The sequence below is a fragment of the Barbatula barbatula genome, assembly GCF_947034865.1.
Source record: "Barbatula barbatula genome assembly, chromosome: 7".
Lineage (NCBI taxonomy): Eukaryota > Metazoa > Chordata > Actinopteri > Cypriniformes > Nemacheilidae > Barbatula > Barbatula barbatula.
The window spans coordinates 9070999-9093807 of NC_136770.1; the positions used below are offsets into that span (position 1 = coordinate 9070999).

A 22809-nucleotide genomic window follows, 5' to 3' on the forward strand; every position below is an offset into this window, starting at 1 on the left:
CGTAACAAATGAACCTATCAAACATTCTTTCAGTCTGTAGTTTACTGATCCGCTCCATTCCGGCGATGCTTCTGTCACCCGCAGTGCTCGTGCAGGGATCTGCTCCAGCATAGAAAAAAGCTCAATCTCAACACGTATTGCAGAAGTCAGGTTGTTTTGTAAAGCTGTTAATAGCTTTAATAAAATTTAACTTCAGGCAAGCTAAGGTGAAACTTGCAGTGAAATACGCGATGATGCTCGCCGCGTGAGCGCTTTGATGTGACGCACTAACATCCCGTTTTGGGAGACGCGTGAGGAGTAAACATAGAGAATAAACAAACCTAAAGACAGTGAGCAACACACGAATATTGCTCATCTAATAGAGAGTGAAAACAATAAACACCTACAGTACAGACCCCATGAACACCAGTTTATAACACGAGTCAAATACTGTACTCTCACTGTTTGTTCATATTAAAACTTCATTATTATACATGTTGTCTATCTTCCTACTGTATACATATGATATAGATATGATATAAATAATACATCTGATTGTCAGAACTTAATTTGATATCTTCAGTACATTTTCATAACTTGCCTACATTTTAATTATTAACTATTGAGCATTTAAATAAACTGTAATAAATAAATTAGTTAAATCAATCTAAGAAAAATTTGGTGTAAAATATAGCATTATAATGCGAGATTTCATGAATATGTCGTCACCTTAAAATAATTTACTCTTTCCGTGAAATAGATTTTTGACCATTCCGCCCACTTCTACTATCAGTTAAACGGTTTAATTTCTTTTAATAGAGAATTGTATTTATTTTTTGGTATGACAATGCAGATAATAAATAATAGATTTTCATGTTTTTTGCATGACAAAGATGTGCTAATACTAATTTACGTCAACACGTGAAAGCCACACGTCAGCGCGTAAAGCCACACTGACACAGTTTAATTGATTAATTTGAAATGTGAAAAGTTCTCCTATGCGTACAAATATGAAACAATCCATGCAGTTATAAGTGATTGAGACCCAATGAATCTGCCCTGATCTGATGTTTCCAATATATGTAGATACAATTATATTGATTTTTTAAATTAATCTATCTAAAATAAATCCAAATTTCCTTTCTTTTTATTTCTGGAATTCTTTGTTCCCATTCTTACCCTGCTGCAGATGGCTCGAACATTGCCTAAACAGTTTTTCCAGATATATAACAAGTTCTCTTCATTTTGTTTTCAATCTGTGAAATTAGTCTTGACATAATGGTTAAGACCTTGGTTAAGATGCTGATAGGAATGTGTTTCTCCATTCAGATCTGTAGACAGTATCCATTGCCTGCATCAAATGGTTCTGGTTTAGACATTTGTGGCTCACACCTTCATGTATCTTTTCTCTGCAGTGGGCCTTCGGGGTAACTCTGTGGGAGCTGATGACCCTGGGACAAACTCCGTATGTTGACATCGACCCCTTCGAGATGGCAGCTTATTTAAAGGATGGCTACAGAATAGCACAACCCATCAACTGCCCAGATGAACTGTAAGTATCTGCCTAGTGACTTGGTATTATTATTGGCAGAAAAATAGTAACTTAATTTCTCTGTGCCACTTTTCCGTCTGCTTGTAGTGTGTGCATTTAAAGTTTCAGTGCGTCACATTTAGCAGAATCTAGCGGTGAAGTTGCAAATATCGGTTACACTTTATTTTACAGTGCCCGTATTACAGTGCAATTATACAATTACTGTAAGTACGGAGTATAACAATTAACTACATGTGCTTACTATAGGGTTAGAGTTAGGATCAGGGTTTGGTTTAGGATTAATTACATGTAACTATGCATAATTAATAGTAACTACATGTAACGTGTAACTGTGTGTTCACATAGAGCGCGAATGAGGCGTCAAAAACGCGCTATTCGCGAGTAGTTTGACGCTTGAACATTTTGTGTTTACTCGCTTCATTCGCGTCATTCGTGCTATTCGCTCCTCACTCACTTTCTTCCAAGCAAGATCCTTTTTATTCCTATTTTTATGAACACGTATCATATAGCTCCGGGTGTCCACACACTGAGATGAGCTTGTCCTCCATTTTTTATTTCTGCCTCTGCTCGCTACGTCGTCTACGTCACTACTCAAGCAGGCGCCTGATTGGTTAACGCGGCGCGAATTTTCGCCAAAGTTCAGATTTTTCAACTCGCGTCATTCGCGCTATTCGCGTCATTCGCGCCGCCTCATTCGCGCCGCAAGCGCGTCTATCGCGTCTTTGCATTGACTTAACATGTAAATCACTCGCGCTTGACGCCTCATTCGCGCTCTATGTGAACACACAGTAACAACGGCACCGTAATATAAAGTGTTACCCAAATATCAACCAACGGCTCTCTTCACCCCTCCCCCTCCCTTTCGAAGCACTACAGGATTCAAGGAAATGAAAATTATGTCATTATTTACAAGTTTCAGTGCGTCACATTTAGCAGAATCTAGCGGTGAAGTTGCAAATATCGGTTACACTTTATTTTACAGTGCCCGTATTACAGTGCAATTATACAATTACTGTAAGTACGGAGTATAACAATTAACTACATGTGCTTACTATAGGGTTAGAGTTAGGATCAGGGTTTGGTTTAGGATTAATTACATGTAACTATGCATAATTAATAGTAACTACATGTAACGTGTAACTGTGTGTTCACATAGAGCGCGAATGAGGCGTCAAAAACGCGCTATTCGCGAGTAGTTTGACGCTTGAACATTTTGTGTTTACTCGCTTCATTCGCGTCATTCGCGCTATTCGCGCCATTCGCGCGTGAAAAACGCGTCATTCGCGCTATTCGCGTCATTCGCGCTATTCGCGTCATTCGCGAGTGAAATTCGCTTCACGAAAATGTTTTTACAATTTACCGGATTCTCCGACCTCCTCACTCACTTTCTTCCAAGCAAGATCCTTTTTATTCCTATTTTTATGAACACGTATCATATAGCTCCGGGTGTCCACACACTGAGATGAGCTTGTCCTCCATTTTTTATTTCTGCCTCTGCTCGCTACGTCGTCTACGTCACTACTCAAGCAGGCGCCTGATTGGTTAACGCGGCGCGAATTTTCGCCAAAGTTCAGATTTTTCAACTCGCGTCATTCGCGCCGCCTCATTCGCGCCGCAAGCGCGTCTATCGCGTCTTTGCATTGACTTAACATGTAAATCACTCGCGCTTGACGCCTCATTCGCGCTCTATGTGAACACACAGTAACAACGGCACCGTAATATAAAGTGTTACCCAAATATCAACCAACAGCTCTCTTCACCCCTCCCCCTCCCTTTCGAAGCACTACAGGATTCAAGGAAATGAAAATTATGTCATTATTTACAAGTTTCAGTGCGTCACATTTAGCAGAATCTAGCGGTGAAGTTGCAAATATCGGTTACACTTTATTTTACAGTGCCCGTATTACAGTGCAATTATACAATTACTGTAAGTACGGAGTATAACAATTAACTACATGTGCTTACTATAGGGTTAGAGTTAGGATCAGGGTTTGGTTTAGGATTAATTACATGTAACTATGCATAATTAATAGTAACTACATGTAACGTGTAACTGTGTGTTCACATAGAGCGCGAATGAGGCGTCAAAAACGCGCTATTCGCGAGTAGTTTGACGCTTGAACATTTTGTGTTTACTCGCTTCATTCGCGTCATTCGCGCTATTCGCGCCATTCGCGCGTGAAAAACGCGTCATTCGCGCTATTCGCGTCATTCGCGCTATTCGCGTCATTCGCGCTATTCGCGTCATTCGCGAGTGAAATTCGCTTCACGAAAATGTTTTTACAATTTACCGGATTCTCCGACCTCCTCACTCACTTTCTTCCAAGCAAGATCCTTTTTATTCCTATTTTTATGAACACGTATCATATAGCTCCGGGTGTCCACACACTGAGATGAGCTTGTCCTCCATTTTTTATTTCTGCCTCTGCTCGCTACGTCGTCTACGTCACTACTCAAGCAGGCGCCTGATTGGTTAACGCGGCGCGAATTTTCGCCAAAGTTCAGATTTTTCAACTCGCGTCATTCGCGCCGCCTCATTCGCGCCGCAAGCGCGTCTATCGCGTCTTTGCATTGACTTAACATGTAAATCACTCGCGCTTGACGCCTCATTCGCGCTCTATGTGAACACACAGTAACAACGGCACCGTAATATAAAGTGTTACCCAAATATCAACCAACAGCTCTCTTCACCCCTCCCCCTCCCTTTCGAAGCACTACAGGATTCAAGGAAATGAAAATTATGTCATTATTTACAAGTTTCAGTGCGTCACATTTAGCAGAATCTAGCGGTGAAGTTGCAAATATCGGTTACACTTTATTTTACAGTGCCCGTATTACAGTGCAATTATACAATTACTGTAAGTACGGAGTATAACAATTAACTACATGTGCTTACTATAGGGTTAGAGTTAGGATCAGGGTTTGGTTTAGGATTAATTACATGTAACTATGCATAATTAATAGTAACTACATGTAACGTGTAACTGTGTGTTCACATAGAGCGCGAATGAGGCGTCAAAAACGCGCTATTCGCGAGTAGTTTGACGCTTGAACATTTTGTGTTTACTCGCTTCATTCGCGTCATTCGCGCTATTCGCGCCATTCGCGCGTGAAAAACGCGTCATTCGCGCTATTCGCGTCATTCGCGCTATTCGCGTCATTCGCGAGTGAAATTCGCTTCACGAAAATGTTTTTACAATTTACCGGATTCTCCGACCTCCTCACTCACTTTCTTCCAAGCAAGATCCTTTTTATTCCTATTTTTATGAACACGTATCATATAGCTCCGGGTGTCCACACACTGAGATGAGCTTGTCCTCCATTTTTTATTTCTGCCTCTGCTCGCTACGTCGTCTACGTCACTACTCAAGCAGGCGCCTGATTGGTTAACGCGGCGCGAATTTTCGCCAAAGTTCAGATTTTTCAACTCGCGTCATTCGCGCCGCCTCATTCGCGCCGCAAGCGCGTCTATCGCGTCTTTGCATTGACTTAACATGTAAATCACTCGCGCTTGACGCCTCATTCGCGCTCTATGTGAACACACAGTAACAACGGCACCGTAATATAAAGTGTTACCCAAATATCAACCAACAGCTCTCTTCACCCCTCCCCCACCCTTTCGAAGCACTACAGGATTCAAGGAAATGAAAATTATGTCATTATTTACATGCCCTCTTGTCATTTCAAGCCTTTTATTTTTTTCTTTCTTCTGCGGAACACAAAAGATGATAATTAAACAGAAAATCGTTGGTCCCCATTGACTTTTTTGTCCATACAGAAGTCAATAGGGACTAGTCTACGGTTTTTGGTTACAAACATTTTTTTACAAAGGTTTAAAATGACAACAGGGTGAGTCAAAGATAACAGAATTTTCATTATGAAGGTGAACTTTCCTTTAACCCTCATGTTGTGTTCGGGTCATTTTAAAAGATTATTTTACCCAATAATACTAGTTAATGTTATTGAATTGGACTGAAATTTGGTGACTGTTCACAAAGACTATAACATCCTCTCACAAAAGAATGTAAATTTTTTTTGCTTTTGTGTTTTTCCCCCCACCTTGTTACACTTGTTGTGTTCCTGACTGAAAAAAAATTTTTTGTGAATAAATTTGGCAATATAACATAAAACATGACATACATTTGCACTGATGTTCACACTAGCCTACTTTAATCTAGATTTATTTGTTTAACCAGGAAGTTTGTTCTGAAATGCTTTAATTGTATACAAAATGCCACAGAATCACGCTTGTGGTGTTCCCGGGTCAAAATAACCCGCCTACCAAAGAAAGCTTAAAAATCACTCGATATGCTATATTATTCAATCTTTTTGTCAACTTGTTTTCTTTCAGTTAATACTGGTTTTGTGTTTCTTTTCTGAACTGATTAGTCGTAGGCCTAATTGATCTGAGCTTACGCACCTTAGTAATGCGTGAAAAAAGCATTATTATTATACAAAATTATGCTAATATTAAGTAAAATATCAAAAAGATTTCTCACACTAGTACTTAAATGTTTAATTAGGAAGCTCAGGCTGAAATGCTTTAGATGCTTTTAGAAATTTAGTTTTGTTCAAAATCGCTCAAGTTGAGACTTGTATTCCAGGTTGAAAATGACTGGCCTTTTAAAGTGAAAGATCACAAAAACAGGACCTTTATTTGGAAATGTTGTTCCCTTTTAAATTTGACAATTAAACTTGAAAACACATTTATGCTGTCATACAGACATGTACTGTATATTTCATGGAATATCTTTTGGGGCACAGTGTGCATAAAGAATATGTACAGTTTTTGTTGCTCCATGAAATTGTCTTTGTATGACAGTGTCAGTGTGTTCTTTTTTGTTTTTCACAATGGCCAGATTTGACAGACACATCCAGGTGGTCATTGATTTTCAAACTTTTGCTCCCAAGTAAAAAAATATATCTTCCTGGAATGACAGTATTTTTATGTTGCATAATATGTTCTCTATATAATAGCGTTAATTTGTTCTGTTTTTTATGTCACAATGGTCAGATTTGACACAGAAACAGCACAATTGTTACTTCACATCTTTATTCATAAAAAATGATTTCAAAATAAAGGTCCTTAGTTTTGTGATCTTCCACACTCATTTTCAATGGCTGGTCATTTTTAAGGTGCCTTTGCGCAGATCAATTAAGCCTACAATGAATCCGTTTGAAATAAACGCACAAATCCCATCCACAATGAAAGAAAACAAGTTGACAAAAAGATTGAATCCAATATTTGGTGATAATATTGTATGACAACTGTTTTATAAGCCATCTTTGATAGCCGGGTCATTTTGTCCTGGGAACCACAAGTGTTATAGGGTTTTAAACACAGCACAAGGGTTAAGATGTCATTACATTTTCTTTTCTTTGTCAAAGGAGAGCAGTTTTTCCGTTTAGGGCTACTTTATAAACAACATGGCGAATTCCTTGCAGGGGGACCCGCGATATATGTAGATAGAAATAACTCATTCTAAGGTAATAAAAGTTCTTTATACACCCCTGAAGACATTCAGAAGACATTTGTTATGCATATTATTAATGAATCTCAGAGAAATCATTTAATTTGAACTAAATGGCAAATACACACAGCTGACATCAACCATCACCTATGTATATTCAGTTTTTTTACTGCTACATTGTGAACACAGGGCTCACCAATAATAAATCTGTGACTATACCGATCAGCCAAGTGCTACATCGTCATGAAAGTTAATTATAAGCAGCTGTCATAAGCTTTAATATATTCTTTAATATAAGAAAACTGAATTTTGTTCTGTGAGCGTAAAAATAAAGCATCACATGTTTAAAGTTTGAAAGTATGTTATCAACAAGTAGCCCTCTAGAGGATTTTAGATATTTTGGTAGCCTCTCGCATACAAAAAGGTTGGAGACCCCTGGGGCCTGTACCATGAAGCTGGTTTAGGTGGCTAGCCAGCTATGTTTCAGTTTAGTTTGTGCCAACCTTGGGTTTTAGGTACCATGAGAGTAGCTCGGCTTTCTTCGGTGTTCAATTTACTTATATTCCACTTTTATTGTATCATATGTATTTGCATTGCATTTTTTACATTCTTGTCTGTGGTGCAGAACATCTAGGAACAGTTTCACTGTATTAGGACATGTTTCTTTGTCCTGAACAGTAGTTTTTATTAAGGCTTTTATTAAGGAAGGGAAAGGATGAAGCAGATGTAAGGTTAACTTTCTTGCTTTTGCTGCCTGAATGGATGTTTTTTGTCCGCGCGCAGGTTAACGTTGCAATAGAACATTCAATGAACATTTGTTGTAATATTTCTGTACCCATGCCTTACATAAAAAAGCTGCCCGCAAGGACACGGACCCCTATTTCCATCGAGGACCCCGTGGATCCTGTTTGCCCTACAGCACTACAGTAAATGTGTGTACTATATAGTCTTTTAACTTGCGCATTAACGCAATCAGCAGTGTTTCTGAAACACTTCTCTCTTGCGTAGACAGCAGAAACATATCAGTCCATGGCTGAAATTCATGTTTGTGTTCATATTGTGGAAATCGCTTTATCCATTTATAATGCGATTGGTTTTGCCATGCTGACGTCACTCGTTCATGTGCACGCGCGCGCAAACTAATCTTAGCTTCAGGATCAAAGCTTGAGTTGACAAAGAAACTCCATGAGCTGCTTCATGGTACCAACAAAGCTTGATCACGTTGGTTTGGTTTTGTCAACACAAAACTAATCCAACTACCCTGAGTTTGTTCAGCTACATTCATGGTACAGGCCCCTGCTCTATAGCAATAAAAACATGGTTGATCAGGACACCGGCTTTGAACAAAGGATTATACTAATAATTTGAATTTACTTACCTTTGATATTTGTATTTTTTCTCGATTATTGTTTTAGAAGAGTATTGTCACATTTGCATATAGACCATAACTAAATAATTTAATAAATAATATTAATAATTTCTAACTCTTGATTAAATCCTCTTAGGCACTGCAATATTAACTACAAGTTTTTTAAATGATAATTATATAGATTGTGATTTTTAGCTCAAAATTAATAGATATTAAAGTATACCAAAAATACTAAGTAATTTGTATTTCTTTTAGGTAAAAACATTAAACTCAGCAGTAAAATATCACTTAGATAAATGTATATAATGCACGTGACTACTTTGATGTAATGTTATGCAGTTGTTACAATCTTTTCTGAAGTAACGCCAGATTATCTTAATCTGTTGAAATATGTTTATGTAGTGCTATAAACACAACAATCATAACCAGTCAGAGCTGAGTTTCCAGATAACAATGGGTCTTACCACTTAAGAGTGTTTTCTACAAGGGAATTGTTTCATGTGCGTTTCCCAAAAATGCACTTTACATAATTGCACGTGGCACTGCTTTAAAGTGATCGTTCACCCAAATGTGAAAATTCCTTCATTTGCTCACCCTCTTTCCATTGCATACCTGTATAAACTTTGTTCTGATGAACACGGAGAAAGATATTTGGAAGAATGTTAGCATAGTTCAATTGTGTGACATCATTGATTGGCATAGTAGGAAAAATGTATGGCTCGTCATCGTTGCATGTTTTCCCATTTAAACACGTGTTGATTATGTGTAGGCGTTCTGACATATGAGTGTGCACTGTCAAAGAACTGGCAAACACAGCACATGAGTACTAAAGTTATTTTTCTCTTCTTCTTGCATTTGAAGTGTCATATAAACTGAGGGTTGTGTAAAATTTTTTAGGCTGAGCCGGTGTTCTGACATTTTGTGCTACAATTAAAAGCCCTTCGTATTTTTGTTTCCCAACCTTTGAATTTACTAAGTATTTACTAAGTATGCTACATACTTTTATTTTGATTCTGCACGTTACTCAGACATCCAAACGAGCTCACACTGCTAAATCCTCCATGCCAAGCATTCACAATATAACATCCGTTTGCACTTTTAAGAGCTATGAATATATTTGCCATTGTGTACGTTGGATTTATTGTGAAAAGAACCATCTGTTATAATAGTTTTCTATTTAAATAAGTTATGCAGACAGCACGGTGTTCCTCCAGTAAAATGTGATCCGTCAGTCTTATATGTAGAATGAGCCCACACACACACGATTCATATTTCACAAGATGCATATCGGATTATGGCAAAACAATATATAAAGTGCATCACTAAATATTTAGAACAATGCTGTTCCATTTACTTTTATTTACTATTAAATAGGACTAATATAAGACAAATAAGAGAAAAACTGAGTGTCACGTCATTAATGTGGACACAATAAACTGTTCAAAGTGTATATATGGTTTAGAGGATATGCTTCCTGTGTATTAGGGATGTCCGAGACTAATTGACTAGTCTTTTAAACAGTACAGCTCCTAGTGGTCGACACTGAATACAACAGTCAATTACACAACTTATTTAAATAACTTTTATTTAATGTGTTTTAAAAAAGTTTAATGAAAAAATTATTATGAGTTGTCTATAAAAGTGTATCAGGAACTTAATATTTTAATTTTATTCAAGATAAAATTTAAGGTCAGATCTAGCATGTGTTTCCTTTGTGCCAATTGCAGCACGTTCAGAAATGACCACTTGAAAGACGAGTTGTGGTGGTGTTTTGAAGGAGGAAAATGGGTAGGTTTTACTCAAACTATGTCACATCAAAGTGGCATAATAATAATTTTACTGGAGCCATGGGTAACCAAACTGTAGTGGGTTCTTATTGCCGTAACACGGAAAACGCGGAAGGAAGTGCGTAATGCAGGCATAAAATGGAAAAGTAAATAATGTTCTAACGCTACATACAGTAATGTTGTGTTGCGATTGGCAGGGCTCCCAAATTGTCAGGAGCAACTTATTTCTTAAATCGTTATTGTTTTGCATAGCACCGGATGAACCTTTATCCTGTAGAACCTAGCACAAAACAGTTCTTGGCACAGTTAACAGCTGACCCTTATCACCACCCTGAAAGGGCTAGGTAACCAGAGCCATGGTCATCGAATCAGCCAGGAATTACAAAGCAACAAAAATATTTCAGATTTATTGTTTTATGTGTGGTTGCCAGAACACGGTTTGCTGGATACCAATCAGAAAAGCTAATCAGTGTTGAATCACAGCTTAGCACTCTTTCCTCTAGAGAATAGGTGATTGAATTACTTTTTAAGCATGCCTGCTTTGAGTGTAAGGCTTGAATAGACCTGGAGTGACAAAGTAATCTCTCACTCATTTAATTTGTTGCTGTCAAAAGTAAGATCAATGCTTCTTTTTTTTAACTTTTTGTTTTATCTTTTACAAATTTATTAGTTGCTGGTTGCTCTCTGTCATTGTTCTAAAGACAATTATGTTTTACTTGTTGACAAGATGTGCTCGATTTTATGTTTTAGGTTTGCAGTCATGGCATGTTGCTGGGCCTTGGATCCAGAAGAGAGGCCAAAATTCCAACAGCTTGTCCAGTGCCTCACTGAGTTTCATGCAGCTTTGGGGGCCTATGTTTAATCTCTCACCAAGGCCACTTGCTCCAACCCAGCAGTTGTTGAACAGCACTATTAAAGACAATATAAGTTTATGCCGTGCCTTGCTTTATACAGTAAGAAATCTGGCCATTTCTCAGTGTTTCTATTTTTTATTTTGTGATATGAAAAATGGCTTTGTTTGGTAGGTGTAGCTTGTCCCTGGAGGAAAATATTTTCATAGCTAAATAGCTGCATGACATTTTGAGATCTCTTTCCCATACTGAAGAAGATCATCCACCCCTGTACACACATTTGTTGGCATGCTGATGTAGACACCTTGATTAGGGTGTCTACAGGAAACTGCAGTTCTCTTTGTTTCTTTATTGTTTGTTTTACTAACAATAGACACAAGGATAATAATTGCCTAACAGGACATTTCCGTAGGATATTTTGAATTTTTGTTTTCAGAGACTTCAGGAGATACATTTTCAATGACTGCGGTGGGAGGAACCTCATTTAAAAAAAATTATGTTGGTGTCTTCACTGCCTAAGATCAGCACGGATGTGACAAAACATAGGTTTCTACTTGTTCCCATCCAATCACTCACCTGGGACTGAAGATGGTAGAGCCCTACTCCTGGTCATGAGCTTTAAATCCCTAATTATGAAATGGCCACGGAGGTGTGGACCAGCATTTTAGGGGGCAAATTGAACTTTGGTACTGGATTTTGAAAATTCTTAGTGTCTGATGCTTGAATGTCCTGTGTGGACAGTGCTTTCTTTCTGTTTAAACTGTGTGTGTTCAAAAGTAAATGATTGAATCACTGTGAATATTTCAAGTGTACAGCCTAAACTCCCTTTTTAACAAATGTTTTGTTCTGAATCAATAGGCTGAATCCATATCCCTGTGATCACTGCATGTTATTTTTAAGAGTTTTGTGTAAACTTTCCTGAATTCATACCTACCAATTAAATGAGGCCTCTAAATAAAATGGTCTTACTGTTGAGTGCTGTCGTTTGTTGTGTTCCATTACAGGTTTAACCCAGTACATCATATTTTTCCACAATGGTGCCATGTTATGAACTGCTTTTCTTGGATTGTGCTGTTGCAAGTTCTACGGTTACATTTTCCATTCCTCACTTTGAATTTCTAAATCCTAAATGCATTTAATAGTTCTTTAGAATATATTGCGCTGAAATGTATCCTCAGAAGAGCTGCTCAGTTATGTATAGTGATTGTGTGCTGTCTGACTGCAAAATTTGCATTGCAAAGCCTAATGTATGCAGTTTGACTCTAAAAGGGAACATTAAATGCCCATTCCCAAGTTTGAATATTTTTTTAGGATCTTCATTAAATGTCTGCAACATAGTTTGGTTTAAATTCCTCAATGGTCATGCATAACCACACCTTATCTACAGCAGCTGTGTTCACAGAGACCTGTTTAGGTGCATGTCTCTTTAAATGATAATGAACTACTGCTCACCTTAGTGTTAGGATGCCTGAGAACACAGAGGTTGAATGGCAGGCTTGCTGTATTGTTCGGTGCTTTCCTGTGGCTCAGTGGTTAGAGCATGGCGCTAGCAACACCAAGGTCATGAGTTTGATCCCAGGGGATAGCACATAGTCAGAAACAAATGTATAGTACAATGCAATGTAAATTGTTTTGAATAAAAGCTTCCGCCAAATGCATACATGTAAATGCTTGCTCAAACAAAGGCTTTGGCCAAATACCCACACTTGCAGTCTTTGCACTTGACGTATTTCCTGTAGTTGGCCCAAGTGTTCAATTGGGTGTGAAGATCCCAAGTGTGCATGCAGTATTTATAACCCGATGGGAACCATTTAGCAAGTGCAAACAAGTTGTGGATTCTGTCATAAAAGCAGTTGCAAACGTTTTAAATAACAGACTTTCTCTTGAGTTTGCACGATGAAAATGTACAACATTCTATTTGCTACCAAATTATATGTAATATCTAATATAAACTTGGAAAAGTGTAGTGACCCGTAAAGAGCTTATGTTCTCTCAAAACAAAACAAACAATCTTTTCTTCCAGCTTTGATTTGGTGAGTGTCACTATTCAAAGAACCCCCTCACTTTGTTGTGTCATTAATGCAATAATGGGTAAGAAAAAAAGTCACTAAACGATCAACAACATTTTAATGTAATGTGCCATAAAAAGGGTGTTAATAATAAATAGAATACTGATGGTTTGTTTGATTATATTTGTGTCACATATGTACAAGTGCAGGACAGCAAAAATCCATTGATGCCTCCTTATCAAAGTTAAGGGAGCCTATAACTATCAACATAAGATTAGAAGAAAGGGCATTATGTTAACAAACATGCCAAAACTGGACTGTGAAGGTTTTCTGTTTGTTATGGCCATCAGATGTATGGCAAGTAGCATAGCGAACACAACTGCATATATTTTGTGTTTTCGCTTCGATATATATATATATTGAATATATATATATATATCGTCTTTGAAAAAATAGCATCTAGCCTGTTGTTTTCATTACACTCGAATCAAATACATTCTGATTTTCAATTTACTCTTAAACTGTAATGGAAACATATTTAAAATATCATTTGATTGATTTATAAATAAGCTCGGAGTGATGAAATAGCAACACAAAAATATCACCTTGTCCATATTTCTCTTTTTAGTTCGTTATAATACACTGGTCTTATTATCAATTGACAGAAACATTACACAGCTGTATTAATCCAAAGTCTGTTACACAAATGAGGAAACATACTTTAAATCTTGGAAAGCACATTAAACTGAGAAAATATACACAGCAGAATATTGGTTCCATTTTCTCCGGAGCAGTTTTTAGTCAAACATCTACCAAAATGATCTCATCTATATCTAAATATCATGTATCTGTCTTGTTATGCTCGTGCAATGCAATCCATTTAAACAGCTAAAGGATTGTGCCCCAGTGACTCCGTGAAGTTTGTAGTACTTAAATCGCTTAGCAAATATAACATCGCCCAAACAATGGCGCGTGGAGTGGTAGGCGGGGTTGGGGAATGGGGCGGTTTCTCGAAACCCGACCGATGATAGGCATTAAATCCCCCATAGGAGATCAGAGCAGTAGAATGGTCTCTCGTTCATTCCGGTTGTAACAAGCCTTACAACCAACTTGACAAGTTTACAAGAAACCATGGAGTTATGCGCCAAAGACATCAAGAAACACAAACCAGCGTTTTTTTGCAACATTAAGGTAAAATATCACCACCTTCTTGCTGTTAATATTATTGGGTTATAAATACACTATTGGATATATTTTTACATTTTAATTATAAGTTAATATTAGTCTTATTAACATTAAAACGATGTACGATTAATTATGTAAATTCTTGTATATTTGTTCAGTAGACACTTTAGACACATTTAAAAGCCATATACAGGGCACTTTTTGTTGTGTATTGGTTTCATTATTATGAATATTTGTATTGAACAAACATACTCCAATTAAGTCAAACCATAAAATAAACAATTCCTGTTTGAGTAGGCTACTCCATTATTTTACCCATCAAATGAACAGTAATAGTAATATAGTTCACTACTCTGCCACCGTGCATGCATGTCCTGTGGGTATATTAATGACTGCCAAGGCTGAGGTCCACTTTAACTGTGAAAGAGCGGTGATGTAAGTAACGTTAGTTGAATGTTTAATGTTAGATAAATGTTTAATCATAGAAATGTTAGGGCCGTTAACACGTCGCGTGTAAAAACACGTGCAAAAGGCTTCGCTTCTCCCTCTTTCTGGGAGCTTGCGCTCCTTGGGGTTTACTATTTCAGTGTGAGTCCACAGCGAGGATTACATTAATTTGCGATTTAATCTGTGTATTAAAGATGAATTTTGATGCATAATTTGAATAATTTCTCCTTAAATATGTATTATACAAAGTATAAAGATTCATCAAAAGCATCTTAAGTCACACTCACAAACGTTAGGGTCTGTTCATTAAGACGGAATCGATGGAAAATCAATAAAATATGTGTTTACTCTCACATCTCTAAGGTATAAAGTAAAGAAAGAATATTAATAAACCACTCAAGTAAAATATCATGCAGTGAGGTAAAACGAAATGACCGTTGATATTTATGTGTTGCAAGCGGCTGTTTGCAGAACAGAGAAGAGCGCGCGCATTAGGTAAATACAACAATTCAAACTGTGTTCCAAGGGCGTCAATTTGGGTAGATACGGCAGGGACCAATATTCAGGGAACACTAAATTGTCCCAACCGATAATTTCGACCTACCAGTTAATCTGCACCTACATATAACCACTCAATACTATAACCTTAATTAAAAAATAGTATTTTGTGAGCATTAAGCTAATAATGTATTATTATTTATTTGCATTATTTTGTCAGGTCAGGTGACAGAAGCAGGGTCACAGATGAGGTCAAAGTGACATAGTAGTATATAAGGTGTGAAATTCAGAACTGTTGTAAATGTGAGGTTAAGAATCTACAGTAGGCTCTCAGTGTGTGTTTAAAACGAGAGCTTTGAATTGTTTAGATGCCATGCAACACCAATTTGGTCATTTTATTAGGTAAGCTGTAAAGCTGTAGCCCAGGTGGAGAGACAGATGCAGGGTCACAGGTGACTAGGCTTTTAAAACATGATTTTGTTATTTGTTGTGCATTATATAAATGTTTCACCTTTATAGAGGTCTAAGCACTCAGTCATACACACAGTAGTTTTAACAATGTAGTCATAAATATGTAGGCTATGAATATAAAAAGGAGTTTTATCAAGACTGTAATACTGAGTGGGTAATTGTATATTCTGGTGTATTTCTAAGGAAACTGATCCTGCTCTAGACAGCAATAGACAGGGTAGCATGAAGAACAGTGTAGAAAACTATTTGAAATAAAACTATTTTAAGTATTGTTAATTTATTATATACTTGTTTAAATTATTCAAGTAAACAGCACTAAACTTTAGTGACAATGCGGCTCTGCAGACAAATTTTATTTATGTCCCCACCAATGTCAAAATCAAATTTACGGCCATTTTAAACTCAGTTTAAAAAAAGTTTAACAGCTGTGAAAAGTCGGATTAATAGCATTCATTTTGACAATATAACAGATTTCACTCTGATCATAAATGTAACATAAATATAACATAATAAATAGAAATTACCAAATTAATCAAATTCATTAATCAAATGACCAGTGTCCAGGATATCTGAAGACCAGTATACCACGTCTCTACAACTTTCTCCATGGGATTAATTCACAACGTTATTTGAGGACATGGCTACAACATTTCTGGAAAGTTCGCAAAAATGATACGAAATGGAATGTTGCCAAGATGTCCTCAGAATGTATATGAAGTAATGTCAAGGTGACCAAATGAAGACGAACTGGTGACGTCGTCAGAACGTATGTGTTTGCTGGGACACTGGTTTTACTTGATTTGCAGCTCTTGTTTCCTTATTTAAGTGTTAACATCCACCTTGAATATATTGCATAGGCTATTGTGAAGAGAAGAAGTATTGCTAAAATTGCCATGTTGTGCAGAAACAATTCCAATGAAGAAAAGTGTTCATAATTCCAGAGTTTCAAGTGTCAGTTTAGTTTAGCCCACTCTATAGTTTTAAGTTTTTGTGTCACAGGTGTATTTACAGACCTGTGGATGGGTCCGTTTAAATAAAGAGATTTTAAAGTTTATTGTACATTTGGATCTTTGTGACACATAAACACGCAACTTATAAATGCACTCAGATATACCTCGTGTGTTTTTAGTAGGTTGTGATGCATGCATGCCTGAGTGTACTGAATATTTGTTACTGTACGTATACATATCTGCTCATGAACAGGTTTTGCTTGTGTTTATGTATGTGTGTTTTGTTTACCTGGGGGAGTCATCAGGCAGTGATGACATGTGGAAGGAAGGTGTAGAACATGCCGTTCAGTTACTTGGGCTCCCTAAAAAACAATGTTGAGATTTAACTAGGCTTAATGGAGCATATATTAGACTGACAGGAAATATTGGTAAACATGCAGTTTGGACAGGTTTTTATTATCTCGCGGTTCTGCTTTTCCTAATGAAGTGTAATCATTCCTAATTAAATGTTAGAAGTGATCATGACATATTTTAACAGCTTTAGTTAAATGTTGAATGAAGGCTGAAGTTTCAAAATGACATTGTTTGCTGTTCCCAAGATTTGTAGAGTGTTGAAGTGTAGAGAGAGACAATATTTGGACTATAGGTCAATTTAAGATTTTTGACAAAGAAATAAAGAAAAGGTTACTTAAGACTGCCATATAAATCTTACAAATGTCTTACACGAGTACACAGTATTATCATTCATTATCATTGCTCTTGGGAGTATGCAAACTGTGATGTGTCACGAAGATAAATGTATCTTTACTGGGAAAAAGAATAGTTGACTCTGTAATGCAATTGCAACTGAGTAATGTCTCGTGCCAATGAAGCGCAAGCACATCCGATTTGGTTTACCATGGTAAAACCATGACAAAACTACCAAGACCTACCAGAGCATCTGCAGGCAAACAATTGTTAAAATAAATGTTTAGCAACGGCTAATACCGAACTTTAGAAGTGATAATATGCAGATTCATTTATCAGCATTAATGTTAAACAGACATGGGCACTGTGGACGCAGGTATCATTATAATTATCCGTTCCGTGCATCATACCCCCTTACGTCTGTACCACCCATCGACATAAGCGCACAACTTCCTACTTTGCTTTTTTATAGGATCGAGTGTTTACATATCCTATCAAGCGGATTGCAAACGGCATAGATCACCCCTTTACAATCCGACTGAAATTTCAATTGATTTGGGCATTTCAAATCTGATTTACATGTTTATATGGAGCGTTTTTATTCGGATTTGATTTTTAATCAGATAACATCTTTAAACGAGCAGCTGTTTCTGACTGTTTGGATATAAACATGAACAAACACAGTCTGTCTGCAAATAAGCTCACATGGTTACACAGACAGAGGCTGTGTAAAAGAATATAGCCGAAAATCTTAGCTCTTCAAGGTTTGGTAGTGATTTTGTCGAATGATGTCGCAATTATAAATCTATACTGACAACAGACACAGATAATATGTAAATGAGAACAGCTTTATTAGGCAATAAGTTGTGTAAAATGACAAAATGTTCATAGAGTTGAAGCTAAAGTTGCAACTTTAGTTTCAACTTTGAGATGACGTCACTACTATGTTAATTGTCATGTGGTGTCATCCAGCTCTACAATTCCACAAAATCCTAGTGGAAACACTAATGTAGATAGATATAGCTCATTCTAAGACTAAGAATAAAAACGGTTAGAAACGGTTCATTATGTCCTTTATACACCTATGAAGTTATGTATATTATATTGCATTTCTGTCAATAAAGCCTCAAAATAATTACACACACCAACGTTAAGCCATCCACAGGGGAATTAAATATGACATCAAGTTATTTTTTACTGTGATGTTTCTTATCACTACAAATGTTCATGTAATGTGCAGTGCCCTTCACCTCCAGTTAGCAAAAACAATAGCTAAACAGATGAAATACAATATTTTTTTTTGCAAGCTGATTAAAGTACAGATGTGTTCTAATGCATTTACTATAAATATAAACAGCGTGAACGTTGGAATATTGTTTTGGATAGCAAAAAGTATTTTACTCCTTTAGTAGGCCTAGTTGAAAAAAAGAGCTCCTATATTTTGAAGATGTGTTGCAAAGGGTATGCAAAAATGATTTGGAACACTGGCCTTGTATTTTTTACTGTTTACACATGATAGAAGTGCAGTGATGCATGAATCATCAAAGCCAGTTCTTCCCCTGATTATCTTCACCCAGCAGGATTCCTTATGTAGCACAATAGCTGCTGGGAGGTGGGAGAAATCCAGGTTTGGACAAACAATGTGATTTATCTTTAGGCACGTTCTTTGAAACTACAGGGCCTTTCATACAGGGCCTAGCAAGTGTTTTTTCAGCCTTACACATAATTTTCACACCATGTGCCACGTTGTTTAAATAGCAAAAGCATTTGCGCCCATTTGTGCGCCCATGGGTGTGATGGTCAAAGGTTTGTTCAGAAGCATTGTTGGCGCGTTGCTATTTTAAGGGAACAGAAATGGACTGAGCCACTGACCAACTGAAACCTGGGCTGTGTCGGAAATATCCCCCTATATTGTAACAGACTCAGCGCCTTGGCCAACCAAGCCCCCTGCACCAGTGCTCTCGTCCCTTTTCCCACGGTTACTATCCCCAGCCTACTGATTACACCCGCACCTGCAACCCATCATCCTGGACTATTTATACTCACCCTTTCCATTGTTTGTAGTCAGGTCTAGTTGTCTTGCTAGTGCTGTTCCAGTCGTTACTTACCTTTGGAATACTTATCTGTTTGCCTGTGGAATATCTACCTCTTTATCCTTGGAATACCTACCCCTTTATCCTTGGAATACCTACCTGTTTACCCGTAGAATATCTACCTGTTTGCCTGTGGAATACTTACTATTAAAAATAGTGGAGAGAACTGTGGTGTCGATCCGTTTGTAAAGTGTGACACTAATATTGTGCATTATTTGAGGGCACATGCATTTTTAGTGGTGTCGTATTCATAATGGAAATGGATGAGTACATTCATTCAATCCCATGATGTATCGTAATAATGCTAGCTGCTAGCCATCAATCGAATGTAAATTAATTTTCACTTCTCTGCAGAAGATGGCACCCACAGCGCTTCCGGTCAGATTTCGTTCATTTTCATTAGCTTCTTCAAGGGGACTATATTAGTTAACTAATGTAGGGTAAAGTGAACTAGGTTATAGGGGGATATTTCAGGCACAGCCAGACGCAACAGGTCAGCTCGAATGTTTTCCATTAGCGCCTGAGGAGCGGGATCTGCGGAAATTAGATGCCAGATTGGATTTCTGAGGTGCCGGATCCGGCTTGTTCCGGCACAAATTAAACCCTGGACACTCCTGGGGCCAGTTGACTTTAGTCATCCAGTTTTTTTCTTCAAGACTGGCCATAACTTCTTAAAGTAATTTACATAAAAAGGAAGATTTGTCTAATTGAAATCTGAAAAGTAAGACTAAGCAATTATTTTTAAGACACATTCTAAACTAAGTTTATGCAACTGGCCCCTGGTCTATATCTTTTTGGCTATTTAAAGAGTGAATCTGCGGCAATAGAACTTGTGTACAGTCTGCTTACATCACACGTGCAGGAGCACACAAACATGCAAAATATAAAAAATGGAAGGATTCTCAATGTAAAATAATATTATTGTGTACAAAAGATAAAAATCAGACTTGTCATGTAGATGATATGCAGATCCTCACTAGAGAATTATTCAGTTCTTCCGCTTGGAGTTTTTATTTCAGCCTTTAAGTGCCGGTTGCTCTGTGCAAAGTCCAGCGGATTGGTGGGTGTCAGGTGTAGGAGTGCCTCTGAGGGCACGGTGCCTGACCAGGACATCCAACCTGACCAGAGCCAGGAAACAACGGGTCACGCGGGCATTGGTGTCCTTGGCCCTTGCCATCCACTGCAGGGGGGTGTGATCCGTGACGAGGGTGAAGCTCCTCTCGAGCAAGTAGTACCTGAGCTCCAGGACTGCCCACTTTATGGCTGGGCCTCCTTCTCCACCGTTGAATACCGGGACTCGGTGGGGGTGAGCCTTCTGCTGACATATACGATGGGATGTTCCACACCCTCTTGAGTCTGGGACAACACCGCACCTACTCCCGTATCTGAGGCGTCGGTCTGGAGTGTAAAGGGGCGGCTATAGTCGGAAGCATACAACACTGGAGACGATGTTAGGGCTGTCTTCAATGCTTGGAATGCCCTCTCCATCTTCCGGGTCCAGATAACCTTCTCTGGCTGACCCTTTCTGGTCAGGTCGTTCAGGGGAGAAGTTTGGGATGAAGCATCTATAATATCCCGCCAGCCCCATGAAAGCTTGTACCTGGGTCTTGGTCCCTGGCTGGGGGGCATCCCTCACTGCATTCACCTTCCTACTCTGGGGCTGGATTAGTCCTCAACCAACGTGATATCCCAGGTACTGAGCTTCGTCAAGTCCTAGGTGGCATATTCCGAGGGTTGGCTGTAAGTCCCGATTTTCGTAGGTCGATTAGCACCCTCCGCAACCGATCAAGGTGGTCCTCCCAGCTCTCCAAGTGGATGACTTGGTCATATATATAGGCTGCCGCATAGGCCTGATGGGGCCGCAAGAGGACATCTATCATCCTCTGCAAGGTAGCCGGGGCCCCAAGCAGGCCGAAGGGGAGGACACAGTACTGCCAATGGCGGGACGGGGTGTGAACGCCGTCTTTTCCCGTGCGTCCAGTTCCAGGGGTACCTGCCACTACCCCTTCGTCAGGTCTAACGTGCTGATGTAAGGAGCCTTCCCCAGGCGGTCCAGGAGATCATCCACTCGGGGCATGGGGTATCCATCAAAGAGGGAGACCTCATTAAGACTTTGAAAGTCATTACAGAAGCAGTGGGTGCCATCCGGCTTCCCTAACGAGGGCATCACCCGGTCGATGCGGTCTTTCATCTGCTGTACGTGCTCGATGATGGTCCGATGGGGGCCGGCTGTTGTTCCCATGCCTCCTTAGTGACGTCTAGGAGCCCCCTTGGCTGTCATCCCAAGAGGAGTTTGAAGGGCGTGAAGCCGGTAGAGGCCTGTGGTACCTGAATGTACAGCAACATCAGGTCCCAGACACGCCCGTCCTCCGCCACCACCCGGCGCAACATCCGTTTCAGCGTCTGGTCGAACTTTTCGAATATCACCCACTCGGACGTGTCCCACACCTCCCTAGCAGCGATGACCATGAAGGTGTGGAGGTACGCCCCCACGTCATTCTGGTCCGTTAGCTTTGTAAGGAGGTGGTGGGCCGCGGATCGAGCTTCCGGAAGGGGAATCCGTGCCGCTATCGCCTCTCGCATCTGATCCATGGCTAAGTCTGCACGGTTTTGCCTCTGTGTCAGTTGCTCAGTCAGCTGTTGCTGGAAGATCTCTTCCATCTTGGGATGCCGCTGGCAGAGAGAGAAAGGGTGTGAAAGGAAGAAAAAAATTATTTGTGGTAAGGCTCTGTGTCATACTGTGTTCTTTGGCAAATTGTAACCTCTTCAGCACATGTTGTTTTCTGAACAATGGGACTTTTTGGGGGCTTCTTGTCGATAGCTGGGCTTCACATAGGCGTCTTCTAATTGTTACAGTACTCACAGGTAACATCAGACCTTTTTTGGTCACCCTGGAGCTGATCATTTGCCGAGTCTTTTCTATTTTTAATGTTAGTTCAACCCATCTCTAAAATTATTATAATGTGTTTAAATAAGTACAACTTTTTTCCCACTGAACACAATATGTTTTACTTTTACGAAACATTTTGAGTAAACATGTAAACATGTAAAAGCAACAGTAAACATGTCAGGTTAAATAAATAAAATAAATATTTAAATTCTTCTCTATTAAAATAAATGCACTTAACCGTACAATATTTGCTGCCTTCGTCCTCCAGTTTTTTCATAGAATGATTTCCTCTCTATTTGAACTCCACACTTTATTTTGAACACGCTCTTTTCAATTAATGATTCAATTACCCAGAATTAGCAGCATGCATGTCATGACTGTTGGGTCTGTTGGTTTTCTATTACTCTACTACACCTACTAGTAAAATATTTGCCATATAGAAATATAATTTCTACCAAAATCAGTGACTGATTTGGTAAGTGATGTTGGACTGCTAGTATTTTGAACATAACCGTACATACATGTACACATCCAAACAAATATATATGGGCTATACATATACAAATACCC

The 22809-nt window shown here is 38.6% G+C and overlaps 2 protein-coding genes across 6 annotated transcripts in view; both read left to right on the top strand.

Moving 5' to 3' along the window:
* Positions 1-11982, top strand: part of ryk (receptor like tyrosine kinase) — an 81902-nt gene extending 69920 nt beyond the window's left edge. For all 4 annotated transcript variants that reach the window (XM_079459914.1, XM_079459913.1, XM_079459915.1 and 1 more), the window contains 2 exons: positions 1395-1531; positions 10909-11982. In XM_079459914.1, the coding sequence (XP_079316040.1) occupies positions 1395-1531; positions 10909-11020 (249 nt within the window). In that variant the 3' untranslated portion in view covers positions 11021-11982. The remainder of the gene's footprint in view (positions 1-1394; positions 1532-10908) is intronic.
* A 2091-nt stretch (positions 11983-14073) lies between these two features.
* The window catches only part of slco2a1 (solute carrier organic anion transporter family, member 2A1), a 75534-nt gene continuing 66798 nt past the window's right edge, over positions 14074-22809 (top strand). The window contains exon 1 of one of the 2 annotated variants that reach the window (XM_079460311.1): positions 14074-14209. In XM_079460311.1, the coding sequence (XP_079316437.1) occupies positions 14150-14209 (60 nt within the window). In that variant the 5' untranslated portion in view covers positions 14074-14149. The remainder of the gene's footprint in view (positions 14210-22809) is intronic. The other variant, XM_079460312.1, reaches the window with a different exon arrangement.